The sequence below is a fragment of the Erithacus rubecula genome (genome assembly GCF_903797595.1).
Source record: "Erithacus rubecula genome assembly, chromosome: 1".
NCBI classification, from domain to species: Eukaryota; Metazoa; Chordata; class Aves; order Passeriformes; family Muscicapidae; genus Erithacus; species Erithacus rubecula.
In genome coordinates this window covers 15,017,531-15,029,776 of record NC_136658.1, presented here as the reverse complement: position 1 = coordinate 15,029,776, position 12,246 = coordinate 15,017,531, and the positions used below count along the sequence as shown (strand labels likewise).

General features: G+C 41.6%; 1 protein-coding gene across 2 annotated transcripts; it reads right to left on the bottom strand.

Moving 5' to 3' along the window:
- Nucleotides 1-196: 196 nt before the first annotated feature.
- Nucleotides 197-11,000, bottom strand: CCT8 (chaperonin containing TCP1 subunit 8). Of its 2 annotated transcripts, XM_079315407.1 has the most exons (16): nt 10,854-11,000; nt 9,000-9,090; nt 8,312-8,391; nt 7,009-7,158; nt 6,562-6,742; nt 5,786-5,847; nt 5,003-5,140; nt 4,384-4,562; nt 4,201-4,267; nt 4,033-4,120; nt 3,810-3,925; nt 2,496-2,567; nt 2,163-2,327; nt 1,641-1,760; nt 1,104-1,202; nt 197-432 (listed from the first exon to the last, which is right to left on the bottom strand). In XM_079315407.1, the coding sequence occupies exons 1-15, from the start codon at nt 10,911-10,913 to the stop codon at nt 1,110-1,112; spliced, it is 1,662 nt and encodes a 553-aa protein (XP_079171533.1). In that variant the 5' UTR covers nt 10,914-11,000; the 3' UTR covers nt 197-432; nt 1,104-1,109. The 2 variants fall into 2 exon arrangements, with proteins under 2 accessions (XP_079171533.1, XP_079171534.1); XM_079315408.1 differs by lacking the exon at nt 1,104-1,202.
- Between the last annotated feature and the right edge of the window lie 1,246 nt (nt 11,001-12,246).

Sequence of the window (12,246 nt, the reverse complement as noted above, 5' to 3'; positions counted from 1 at the left end):
GTGCCCACAGCAGGAATTGGTATGTGATCTCCCCCTTTAACTCAGACCCTGAGAAGTTCTGCTTCCTTCCTCACCAGAAGAGTGGCAGCCAGCCAGCCAGAATCAGCCCATCACACCCACTGTGTCATTCATCCCCTACACATTCACAGATTGGGAATGACCATGTCAGGCTGGCTCCAAATGAAGTAAGTGAACATTTTAACAGTGAGTACGTTTATTGAGGTGTCTGAAGTTATGCACTCCATTGGACACTGTTCATAATTTAAAGGCAAGAGAAAAACATTGTGACAGGCTCCAACTGGGATATTAAAAAACTCACACAGTCATGTCACATAAGAAATACAATTAAATTGTTCAGTCATTTTGGTCTTCATCCCAGTCTTTCTTTCCTGATGGAGGTTTTGGGCCACCAGCTGGTTTTGCCATAATGATCTTGAAGAGAATAGAGAAGCAGAAAAAATTAATGTTAAAATCAGGTTTGTACCCTTCTCCTACAGTCACACAATACTGACTGCTAGCATTCACTACATTCATGCAGTTTCCCTACACTGAATCAAGCCAGTGAATATCCATCTAATTGAGGTATTAACAACTTAGTTATTTTTTTTCTTGAGTATGGTAGAGGGTGAGCTCTGATACAGTAATGAAAGGTATTTTACCTCATTTTTGCATGCAAAGTAAGACTTCAGTTAGTCTACAGAAAGTGAATGCTTAAATAGGCCAACAGCAGAGTAGTTTACAGGGTGCACACAACAGAAAGGAGGATTATCAAAGCTATTGTTCTCAATTCTTGTCTCTAAGTAGCACACTTTAAAACCATGAAGTCCATCAGTCCTACCATGGTAAAGCTCATTCTCTGCACTGGCTACATGGACAAGTAAAGTAAATCTGAACATGTACTTATCAACTCTTCCATGAAAATTTGGATTTAGGAGCAGAATCCATTTGCAAAGAGCACAAATACAGGATGTAGCAATCAGCACACAGCAGAAGACAGCAGTGTTATGTGTTCTCAAGGAGCATCCAATCTGCCATGTGCTTGTCAATGAACTCATGCATGCACTCACACAGATACCTCTCTCTGCTAGAGAAACAGAGCTTACTGCACACTAGTTTTCAGGCTCATCTTGCCAGTCATCCTTATCCCAATGTCCTTGTTGCTTAGGGGCTTTTGGACCGCCTGCTGTTTTTGCCATAATAATCTACAGAAATTTTACATGCAAATTCATTTTTGCTGAAGTTTCACAAAGTAATAAAATACTTTTATCATCAAGACTGTAACCTCTAATTTTCCTAAAAATTGGATTTTCATGTAAAAATATATGAGAGAAGGTTTCTTGCATTAAAGCTTGTCCCTACAGAAATTAGGGCAACTCTCTGGATACAAATATCAACTGTCTTCAAAATATCAACAAAAATCTTTAAAAAAATCCCAAATCAGACAAACATTAATAGTACTCTATAGAAGCAGCCACATTCCAGATTACAAACTCCTGAACAACCTCCTGGCTTCCAGAAATAAACAAACCACATTCTCAAGCAGCATTATGTTTACACCTTGCATTTCCAGGAGGTTCCATCTATTTGCATGAGGGTTCTGCCAGGCTTTAATTCAGCACCCAAATGATACATAATCTTACCTGATCAACCCTTAGGACAGTTACTGCTGCATTTGTAGCTAGCTTGATACCCCAGAATTTTCCAAGATATGTGTCTAACACACCAGCTTCCAACATGTCCTTCACTGCAGCAGCTTCAGCCTGTGAGATGGGGGAAAAAAAATATGCAAAATTTTCTCAGGCTTTCACCTAGCAATATGGTATCACTTTTTATTAATCTCATCTTCTCCCTTCAGAAAACCTTCCTTTCTAATCCATTAGCAGGAAGACAAAGTCAGTAATTACTGAAGATTTAGTCCCTGTCACATTAGTTCAGGATTCCCCTCCACCTCTAAGTGGAGGCCATTATATTGTACTGAATTAAACTGCTTGCTGATAAAAAGAACATTTACAGATCTCAATTCCAGAAAGTTATTATTCTAGACTGTGCAACACAGATCTTGCAATAATTTAAAATAATCTATAAATACTTCATACTGATAGAAACACTACTAAGTATAACCCTGTACTGCAGGGCAGCCAGTAACCTGAGAGACTATTTACCTCAATATCAAATCCAACATTTTTCTTCCCTTCCTGATGCACAGCATAAAGTTTGGAGATGACCTCATTAGCCTTTACTCCAGAGTTTTCTGCCAGTGCTCGAGGAATGGCTTCAAATGCCTCAGCAAACTTCTTGATGGCATATTGGTCAAGCCCAGGACAAGTCTAAAATGAAGTTGAAAACCATGTCAGCATTTCAAAAACTGTAAGACAGGGAGGCATTTTCCCCCACACTTGTTATTACACATACATATATGCTGGTATGAAATAATATCTGTATTTTTGTAAGATGTGTGTGTGAAGATGAAAAGCCAAGAAGCCTGTTTGCTGTACCTCTCCATAGGATGTGATCTGCTTGGCTAATTCAATCTCTGTTGCACCACCTCCAGGAACAAGACGTTTATCCTGTGGAAAGACAACACCAAAACACAATGTTTTGCTTAAAGCATCCATGACTTATTTTTTTAGGATTTTTCCAGTCTATCAAGAATGCAACAGAACTTTATTCCACTCAGACTTACTAAGAATCCACTTCAGAACAAACATGCACTGTAAGGGAAATCTACAAAAATTTACTCATTCATTCCAATGTCTTTGAAAAAAACAACTTATTTTATAAAAACCAAAATAATAATGCAGTGGGTTTTGTGTCTGGGATTTTTTGGCGTTTTTGTTTTTTTTTTTTTTTACATTTCAACTCCTGGTTAGCTGTAACAGCATTCCTAGATTTACTCATATTTTCTATTATTTTGGTGGGAAATATCATACAGGAAACCAATCTACAATCTACTGTACACTAAGTTTAATATGTCAACAGGTATTACAAGGTGTTGTGAGTTCTTGTTTTGTTTACATTCATTTTTAATTAAGCCTTTTGGACATCTTTTGGCAAACCAGAATTTACTTACTAACTCTGGTTACACACAAAGTAATCATCATAAATCTTAAAACAGAACAACTTTGGAGATAGTAATAAATGCACAGCATTTCTATACTCAAAATCAATGTTCATGTCTTGGTATGTACAGGAGATTAAGATTCTAACAGTTTTAACAATTCTTGCATGCTGTTTTCCAAGTAAATGCAGGAACATTTTATTTTGTATAAAAAAAAAGAAAAATTAAATAATAATATTTAAGACCACATGAACTGCTCCCAAAAAAAAAAAAAATTCCTCTGTAAAACCAAGTTCTTCCATCTATAAAAAGCTATCTGTATTATGTGGAAGAAGCATGAATTATCACCAATGAACTAGAAATTGAGTCTGCAACCAGTTTCACCCAATCCCAAGTGACAAAGTATCTAACTTTTCCTCTGTGCCTGGTTTCCAAGGAACATTATAAAACATTTAGGCAGTAACTCAAGGAAAAGCTGACTGCCTTTAAAAAGTGATAAGGGTAATCCACCTTCAAGAACTCACTGATTACTGGAACACTGAGAGCAGCCCATGTTGAGCACCACCTTTTATACACCCTATGTTCAGAAGAACAGCAGTCTTCTCCACACAGCCTCTCTCCAGCTCCAGAAGGCACCTAAGCAGATTCATATCTGCAGCCTTTGTAGCAAAAGAGCACAGAGCAGGCTCAAGCCTTGCCTCAAACTGATCCTCTTCTCATTTCTGACATCCCAAGTGTTCTCATTACTTACCCTTGTGAGTACTTTGAAAGTATTGACACCATCATCCACTGCTCTCTCTATGTCATCCATCAGGTTGTCTGTAGATCCACGAATGAGGATAGTAGAAATGGCACCATCCTCCTTTTCTGTTCAGAGACATGCATTAATGAATTAATTCCTTAATCTCATATCCAAAACACATACAAACACACTTTAGAACAGCAGTGTCAGCAGTTACACAGAGCATACATACCATGCTTAAACACCACAACCTGTGTATCTCCAACCTCTGATAAATACACACTATTGCAGTGACCCATTTCTTCAAGAGTAGGAGGAGTCTAGAAAGAAGAACATGAGTTAAGAACTGAACCTGCTCATCAGTTCTCACCCTCCTGCACTTTATTTGGGAAGCACATACCAGTCTGGGTAGGGCTGTTGCACCAACAGTTTTGCACAGTCTTCTCAGGTCCCACTTGGAGTTCAACCTTTAAAAACAATTTTCCATAATGACATTAACACATACAAGAGTATTCTCTTAACTTGGCAAGTACATTTCATAAATCTGGTATTCCAAATGTTTTCATGTGCTCCTAGTACTTACCTGACTAGCATAAGATTGTACTTGTTGGCATAATGAAGAGCCATATCTGCCACTTTGCCACCAGTTACTACAACATTTGCACCACTATCTGCAATAGCTTTGACTTGCAAGTCCATTAGATTTTCTTCTCCTTTGCTGAAATTCATCAGTTCTTCAGCATTCTTTATTAGCACGGTGCCCTAGAAGAACACATACACTGTTACAACTCAGCATTAAACCATATGCTTACAAGTTTCTGATACACCATTTTGTTTCCCAACCTATCTATAAATCTCAAGTCATCCTATTTTGTAATACTGACATCCTCCCCAGGCAACAGAGTAAAACAAGAGGGGAAAAAAAAGAAAATCACCAGGCAATTCTAGACAACCTTGAGTTCATAAAATTCATCTGTAGTTTACTTCAAATAACCCAACAAAACCATGACCATTTCCCTGTCTCAAAAACCCTGTGAAGTAATCAAAGTTCAGAATTTTTCTATTAACTTTTTTAAACTACAAAAATCAATATTAACCAAAATATCTCAAGTACCAAGTGTCGAGAATATTTATAGCTAAGTCTAAAAATAAGAGCACATATGCATAAATAGAGATGTAACTTATTTTGAGCTTTAACATACCTTAGTTTCAGTTATCATACCATCAAAAGGGCAGGAATACACAGCTATTTTTGCATCTTTGACAGAAGTAACATCTCCTTCAGTTTCTTTTTTAAAAACCATGCCATGCAGTACTGAGGAAGCAGAAATACCAGCACCCTGAAAGGAAATAAATAGAATCTGAGACTTTTTACAAGGGCAAGTGGTGACAAGACAGGGGAGAATGGTTTCCCACTGAAAGAAAGTCAGTTTAGATCAAATATCAGGAAAAAATTATTCCCTATGAGGCCCTGGCTGCCCAGAGAAACTGTGGCTGCCCCATCTCTGGAAGTGTTCAAAGCCAGGTTGGACAGAGCTTGGAGCAGCCTGGTCTACTGGAAGGTCCCTACCCATGGAACAGGGCTGGAAATGGGTGATCTATAAGACACATTCCAACCCAACCCAAGTTGTTGCTTGATTTTATGAATGGGGGAACATTGCATTGCTGACCATTTATTGTCAGAAAGCTGCACTACTCTGCCTGAAAAGGAGACCTTATAAACATTTGGATTGATACACTCCCCAAGTATCAGACTTTAGCTTATTCAGCAACAACAAACATTGTCTAAGAGGTTCCCATTTTACATTTCTTTCAATATTAATGGTTTTTGTTTGTGAATGCTCCTACTGGCACTAAACTAATTTCAAAAATTTAGTCCACGTGCCACAACAAAATTAGGAAATAGTCTCTGGAAGTTGATAGATTAACCCTCATTACACTCTTTACCTCAATAATTACAGTAAAGCCAGCTACTTCAAACTTACCACAATTTTGCACACTCTGATATTATCAACATTGAAATGACCAGAATCAGGAAGAATAGAAACTGGCAAAAAACAAACAAACAAAAAAAATTAATATGTCTTGCCTAATGAGTAAAGAAGAACAATGACACCATAAATAATGCCTGGAATTTTTCTGAACTACTAAGTTTCAGTGGTTTGAGAAACTGCCTTAGTTCAAGACAATTATAACTTGCTACTACCTGGCATTAAGAGAAAGAGAAATTTTGGTTTTACAAAGTAAATCAGAACATTTATTCAGACTGCTCAGTTAATTAAGTTCAAATATGCACTCATATTTGACAGGTAGAGTCAAGAGATAAGTCTGACCCAGAGTATTTAGATAAACCACTGGAACTAAAAATGAAGGTTTTATCCCAGAAATTTAAAGGGAGAGCAACTCAACAGAACTACAGTCTTACTTCCATTGTTTTGTGGCTGTGACTAATAACAGCTTATGTGAAGCTCAATACGTCCTCCTAATGATACAAAAAGAAGGAGAAAGATGAGTTTCTGCACTAAAGGACCTGAAAGCTATTTCTAGAAATGCCTAGTAGAAAAGGCAAACCTTTTCTGAGCTACAATGCCAATACAGAGTTCAACACGAGAAGATTACTCTCATGTCAGAGCTGAAGTGTTCCATCCAATCCAACCTGCTAAACCAACAATACTTTCTATCCTACATGAAGATGCAAGGACCATCAGCAAACCTACTCAGCTTTTTAGCTGTGTGCCCACACCCATTCCTGCCCACTCACCACAGGCCTGAGCAATCAGCTTTGCCAAGAACCGTTCATTGCCATACTGTTTGCTCATCACTGATGTGTGCAACAAAGATGCCACTTCTTCAACATCCCGAAGGTTCTTTGCAGAACAGCACACCAGGTCTGGAAGGATTTCTAGGGCTTTCTTGCAAGCCTTTTCATATCCTTCAATCACCTGTGCAGCAAACAGTAAATAATCACTACAACACTTTATACTGCTTTTATCTGCTTTACAATTAGCCATAAAACATGAACAGATGCAAAAGTTTACAAGGGAAGCAAGCAATCACAAGCAACAGAACACACGGCTCCCCTTCAAACATCTTTATCTAAAAATTAGGTAAGAAGAAAGCAAATGATTCACAGTATTACGACCCAAGAGTACTGATTAGTGGCAATCTGGATTCAAGCTGTGTGAACTGTAAGGAGACTATAACTTGCCTCTGAGACAGATAATCCCATCCTCAGAAGGTCTTCTGCTAACTCCAGAAGAACTCCAGCAAAAACAAGGACAAAGTTTGTTCCATCTCCAACTTCCTGTTCTTGCATGTGTGAAGCCATCACAAGCATTTTTGCAGCAGGATGCTGGACCTTTAAAAGAAGTTACACATCTTGGTGACTAACACCCCATCTAAGATTGCAGCTTCAGGCTTTTCTACACATCTTTCTAAGCTCTCTTATTTCAAATTGTACCTAGAGATACTAAGAATGCACAAAATTGGAAAAGAAAGCAGCACAGATAATCTTAACTGGCTAGCTACCCTAGTAAGAAAAAGCACAAACACATATTTAAAAAAAAATCAGAGAACTGAACTGGCACTACAACATGCATTTGACATCCTTGACACTGGTTCTGAGCTACTTATACAGAATGCAGTGGCTTCACAACTGAGTTCTGCAAGAGGAAGAGTTTGGAGTTTAGATCTTCAAATTGAATTTATGTGTAACATACAAAGTATATGTCTAAGTAACAGTTTCATTTTAAGGACAGGGGTGTGGCACAGTTCTGCTCCAAGATTGCTTCACTTTTCTTTCAAATACATGCAATAAAACACTATATTCCTGAGTATTTATACCTGACATTTTATAACAGAAAGTAACATGCAAAATGTATCAGATTAGGTCACTAGTATGCAGATTATATATTTTAAAAACAGAACTGAGATTTCCAGTTATTTTACTCATACTGAACACCAACAAACTGCATTCAGTGAGGAAATACTTACATTATTTCTATCACTAAGTGTAAAATTCAGTGAAGTATTATCCATGTTGTGTCACAAATATCAATTTGATTAATTTGAGGAAGAATTAGGAGAGGACAACCTTTACATGGCTTTACAGTATTTACACAAGGATGCTGCTATAGCCTCAGATTCTTAAATTCAACTGATGGATTCTAAGCAGTCAGGAGAACATGGCAAGCAACAACACTGGGAGATGAACTCAACAGCTATGTCATGCAGACTTTTCCAAACCACTGCACTTCTAGACATATCCTACTGGTTTTGGGGGAAATAGGGAATTATTAAGCATCTCCTACAACTATTAATGCTGCTTCACAAAAGAATTGTATTCTTCATTGTGGACCTCAAATTCAGTGAAAAAAAGTAAATGATTTTCAAAGTGACATATGTAAACCATCTGGCAGAGTGACATTTCCTCACTGACAGTCAGAACCATGACAACCCATGAGAAGAAACTCTGGTTCACACCTGGCATCACCTGAAGCAAGAAAACTTACCTCTAGCTCTCTCAGGATAGTAGCAGCATCATTTGTAACAAAAAGCTTTTCCAGATGATTGATAACCATTTTGTTCATTCCTAAATGGGAAAACAAAACAATTTATAAAAATCATTAATTATGCAAACAATATTTTGTACACAGACACTGTTTCCTAACTTTCAGGTGTATCTTGCACATAAAATGTTAGCTCTGTTTATAATTTAAGAACTTTTAAACATTTTTGTGAAATAACATTCGAAGTGGGAGACATTAAGGGGAAATCAGTAATTTCTGAGTAAGCAGTTTTCTGTTCAGAAGTACTAGCACATTATTTCATTAAATGATACAGGAGAATCTTTTTGTTTCCATATATGTGACTGAACAAGATTATGTTCACTATGACTACCTACCATGTTATTGTGTTTCCTTAAATTTTTATGCTTTTTCATATAGTTTATACCATGTTTCAAAGAGAACACAGTAACTGCTACAAAAACTTGAGGAAAGCAGACACTGAGCATAACTCAAGAGCTGTCAAAACAAAATCTGATTTCTACAGTCACAAAGAGTCACATATTTACAGTTTCAGAGCAAGTCCAATGTGTTTCCTCAAGAAACAAACAGCTGCTTCTTTGTCAAGGTATATTTAGCCCCCAAACACAGCATTTGTCTCAAAAATGCAGCAATAATTTTAGGATTTATTTACCATTTGGTCCATACGCTGTACGGGTGGTTTGAGCAAGTTCTTTGCATGCCTGGATGTTTCTGTAGACAGCTTCTTCTAGTCCTGAAAAATGCTAAAGAGAAAAATGACTGATCAGAATTAGGCTAACAAAAAGAAAAGTACTGAACTAGTAACTTCTCATCAAAGCAGCATCAATCTACTGAGTCCTTCAAAGTTTTTTATTAATATAAACTTGGTATTTCACTTACAGTTTAAACAGACACCAAACCTTACCCCAAGACAATGACATCTACTGTGTACACCTTGTCAACTAGGTTGCTCAGCAGGCACAAAAAGCTTCTAAATAGAAAATATGAACAGTGACCTGACTTGCAATACAGTTTGCATCCCCCTCAGTCTTGTCTTGTGACATGCCAGAGAAACAGAGATCAATCAAGACTCAGTTGTTGGGAGAGGGGCAGGGGTTTCTGTATCTGCTTCTTTATTTGCACCTTTGTACACTACAAAAATAATTTAGCTCAGTTCTGCGTTCAAAACGTGTGGTTTGAAAATTTGGAAGTAGAATGATTGAGAAGGTGATCAGCCTGGCTTCAGTTTGGAAACCTTAAGATGGAATCCTCAGAAAGGACCTTAAGGAATAAAAAGCAGCAGAAAAAGTACTGTGCAGCCCATAAGGGAGAAAAGTAGCAATAATATTTACTCTCTAAATACAAACCAAACATCTTAGATTGCCAGCTGCCTCCTTGTTTTGCAGAAAACAACTCTTGCTGTTCTGACCTCGAATTTTCTAACAATGAGGCCACTCTGCTTCCCTGTTCTGCCCCTGCCCTGAACATATGCCATTATTTGCCTCCAAAGAGGATTCTGAAAGGAAACACAAAGGGCTTTCAGAGCTGCTACCTTCACTCTTCTTGCTATTAAATAACAGCAAACAGAAATTCTTCCTATTTTCCCTCTTTCTTGGAAAGAGGGATTTTGGACAAGAACCTGGAGAGACAGGAAAAGGGGGAATGGCTTCACATTGAAAGAGAGTAGGTTTGGATTAATTTTTAGGAAGAAATTCTTCCCTGTGAGGGTGGTGAGACTCTGGCACGGATTTCCCAGAAAAATGTGGATGCACAATCCTGGAAGTGTCCGAGACCAGGCTGGATGGGGCTTGGAGCTAAATGACCTTTAAGGTCCCTTCCAATGCAAACTCTTATGTTGATTCTATGAATAATAATAAAAAAAAATTAAAATAAACACCAAAAAACCAAAAAACCCCACACCTGTTTGCTTTCTGTCCACTTTTCAAAGAAAGCTTCTCTTTTATTAAGACACAGTGCTTCAACTTTACTAAAATCTTTATTATATTGACGTTAGATAGAATTAAACCGGATTTATTGCCAAGCAAATACACAGGAATCATTGCATTGTTCTGCATCACTGACAAAGGAATCAGAAAAAGTCAAGCAGAACCACCTGGACACTTCCGAACAGCTTCAACACCAGGGCCCGGCTGAATGCTGCTGTCCGGCCCCGTGCGAGCCCCGGGAACAGCGCGGGCACGGGCCGGGCCCCGGCGCCTCCCGGGATGGAGCGGCAGGCCGGGCCCGCGGGAAGGGCGGGGAGCGGGATCCCGGCCCGCAGAGCTTTCTGGAAGGCCATGTGCGCCGGGCACCGCCCCGCGGGGCCGGCCAGGCTGCGATCCCCGCAGCGCTGGGGCCGCCGAGGGGCCCGGGCCGGGAGCGGCAGCGCCCGCGCCCCCGCCCCGCGGGACACGTGGCGCCGCCGGGCCCCGCCGGCCTGCCGCGGCTTTGCCCGCACCGCCACCCCCCGACTGCCCCCGCACCCATCCGCGCGTCCAGCCGCGCGGCCATCCAAAGGCGGCCTCACCTTCGCCCCCTCCTTGAGCATCTGGGCGAAGCCCGGGGCCTTGGGGACGTGCAGCGCCATCTCCGCTCCGTGCCGGGGCTGCGGCGGCGGGAGCGCGCGGGGCACGGCGGGAGCGCGGGGCCGCGCAGGCGCGGGGCGGGCGGGCCGGAGGCGCCGGGCTCTGCCGCGCCCCCGGGCCGGAGCCGCGCCGGCCGCGCCGCCCCCCGGGCCCCGGGCCGGAGCCGCGCCGGCCGTGCCGCCCCCCGGGCCGGAGCCGCGCCGGGCTCTGCCGCGCCCCCGGGCCGGAGCCGCGCCGGCCGCGCCGCCCCCCGGGCCCCGGGCCGGAGCCGCGCCGGCCGTGCCGCCCCCCGGGCCGGAGCCGCGCCGGGCTCTGCCGCGCCCCCGGGCCGGAGCCGCGCCGGCCGCGCCGCCCCCCGGGCCCCGGGCTCGCCCCGCTTGGGCCTGGCCGGTCCGCAGCCGGGGAGCGCCGGCAGGTGGGTTGGCTCCCTCAGAGCCTCGCTCTCCCTGTCCAGCCCAGAGCGTCCTCCTCGGGCGTTCCTCGGTACGCTTTGCACTGGGTGGCTCAGGAAAAGTGCAGAGCTTTTATGGCCGCCGGTGAAAAATGCTGGTCGTGAAACTAACCAGACTCTAGTCAAGCGTTTTGTTTTGTACATGCTTGTCCACGTGGAAGCACAATACACAGATCAGAACATTAAGTATCACAGAACCACGGAGTGATTTGGGTCGAAAGGGGCCTTAAAGCTCATCCAGTTTCAAATGTTGCCATGGGCAGGGACACCTTCCACTAGACCGGATTGTTCCAAGCCCTTTCCGAAGTGGTTTCGGACACTTCCAGGGATGGGGCAGCCACAGCTTCTCTGAGCAACTGTGCCAAAACCTCACCACTCTCACATGGAAGAATTTCTTCCCAATAACCAATCTAAACCTGCTTGTTCTCTGTTTGAAGCCATTTCCCCTTGTCCTGTTGTTGTCCACAAAAATCAGATTTGTCAACCTCGTGTGCAGCATACCCATAATTAAACACTCAAGAGAGTCATTGACAATTTTTTTCAGAGCTGTACAAGCCTGGGTTCTGTATGCCCACAAATAATACATGCCAACTATGAAAACGTATATGTTTTAGCAATCGTAGGAGTTAGTGTTCACTGGCTGCAAGTTACATAGTTCTCTTATTAATTATTATTCTATCTGCCTTTTTTAATGATTCTTGCTCCTCATACCAATTAGTCTTTTGAGTCAGTGAGTTTCTTGAGTTGGTGGCCCGTGAGTCAGTGGTAATGATCTCCCCCTGCCAGATTTATCCTTCACCTAGTTCAAGCTGATTTCAACTGTATTAGTTTTTGGGGTTTTTTTCTGCCAGATATCCTCATGGCCCATAAATTCTGTATTCTCT

What these genes read in the sequence shown, in the direction of transcription:
- CCT8 (XM_079315407.1), bottom strand. Translation starts at nt 10,913, where the DNA reads ATGGCGCTGCACGTCCCCAAGGCCCCGGGCTTCGCCCAGATGCTCAAG. An exon ending in GTATGATAACTGAAACTAAG is followed by an intron (nt 4,563 to 5,002) that starts GTATGTTAAAGC and finishes GTGTTCTTCTAG; the next exon opens with GGCACCGTGCTAATAAAGAA. An exon ending in CTTTCAAAGTACTCACAAGG is followed by an intron (nt 2,568 to 3,809) that starts GTAAGTAATGAG and finishes GTCTTTCCACAG; the next exon opens with GATAAACGTCTTGTTCCTGG.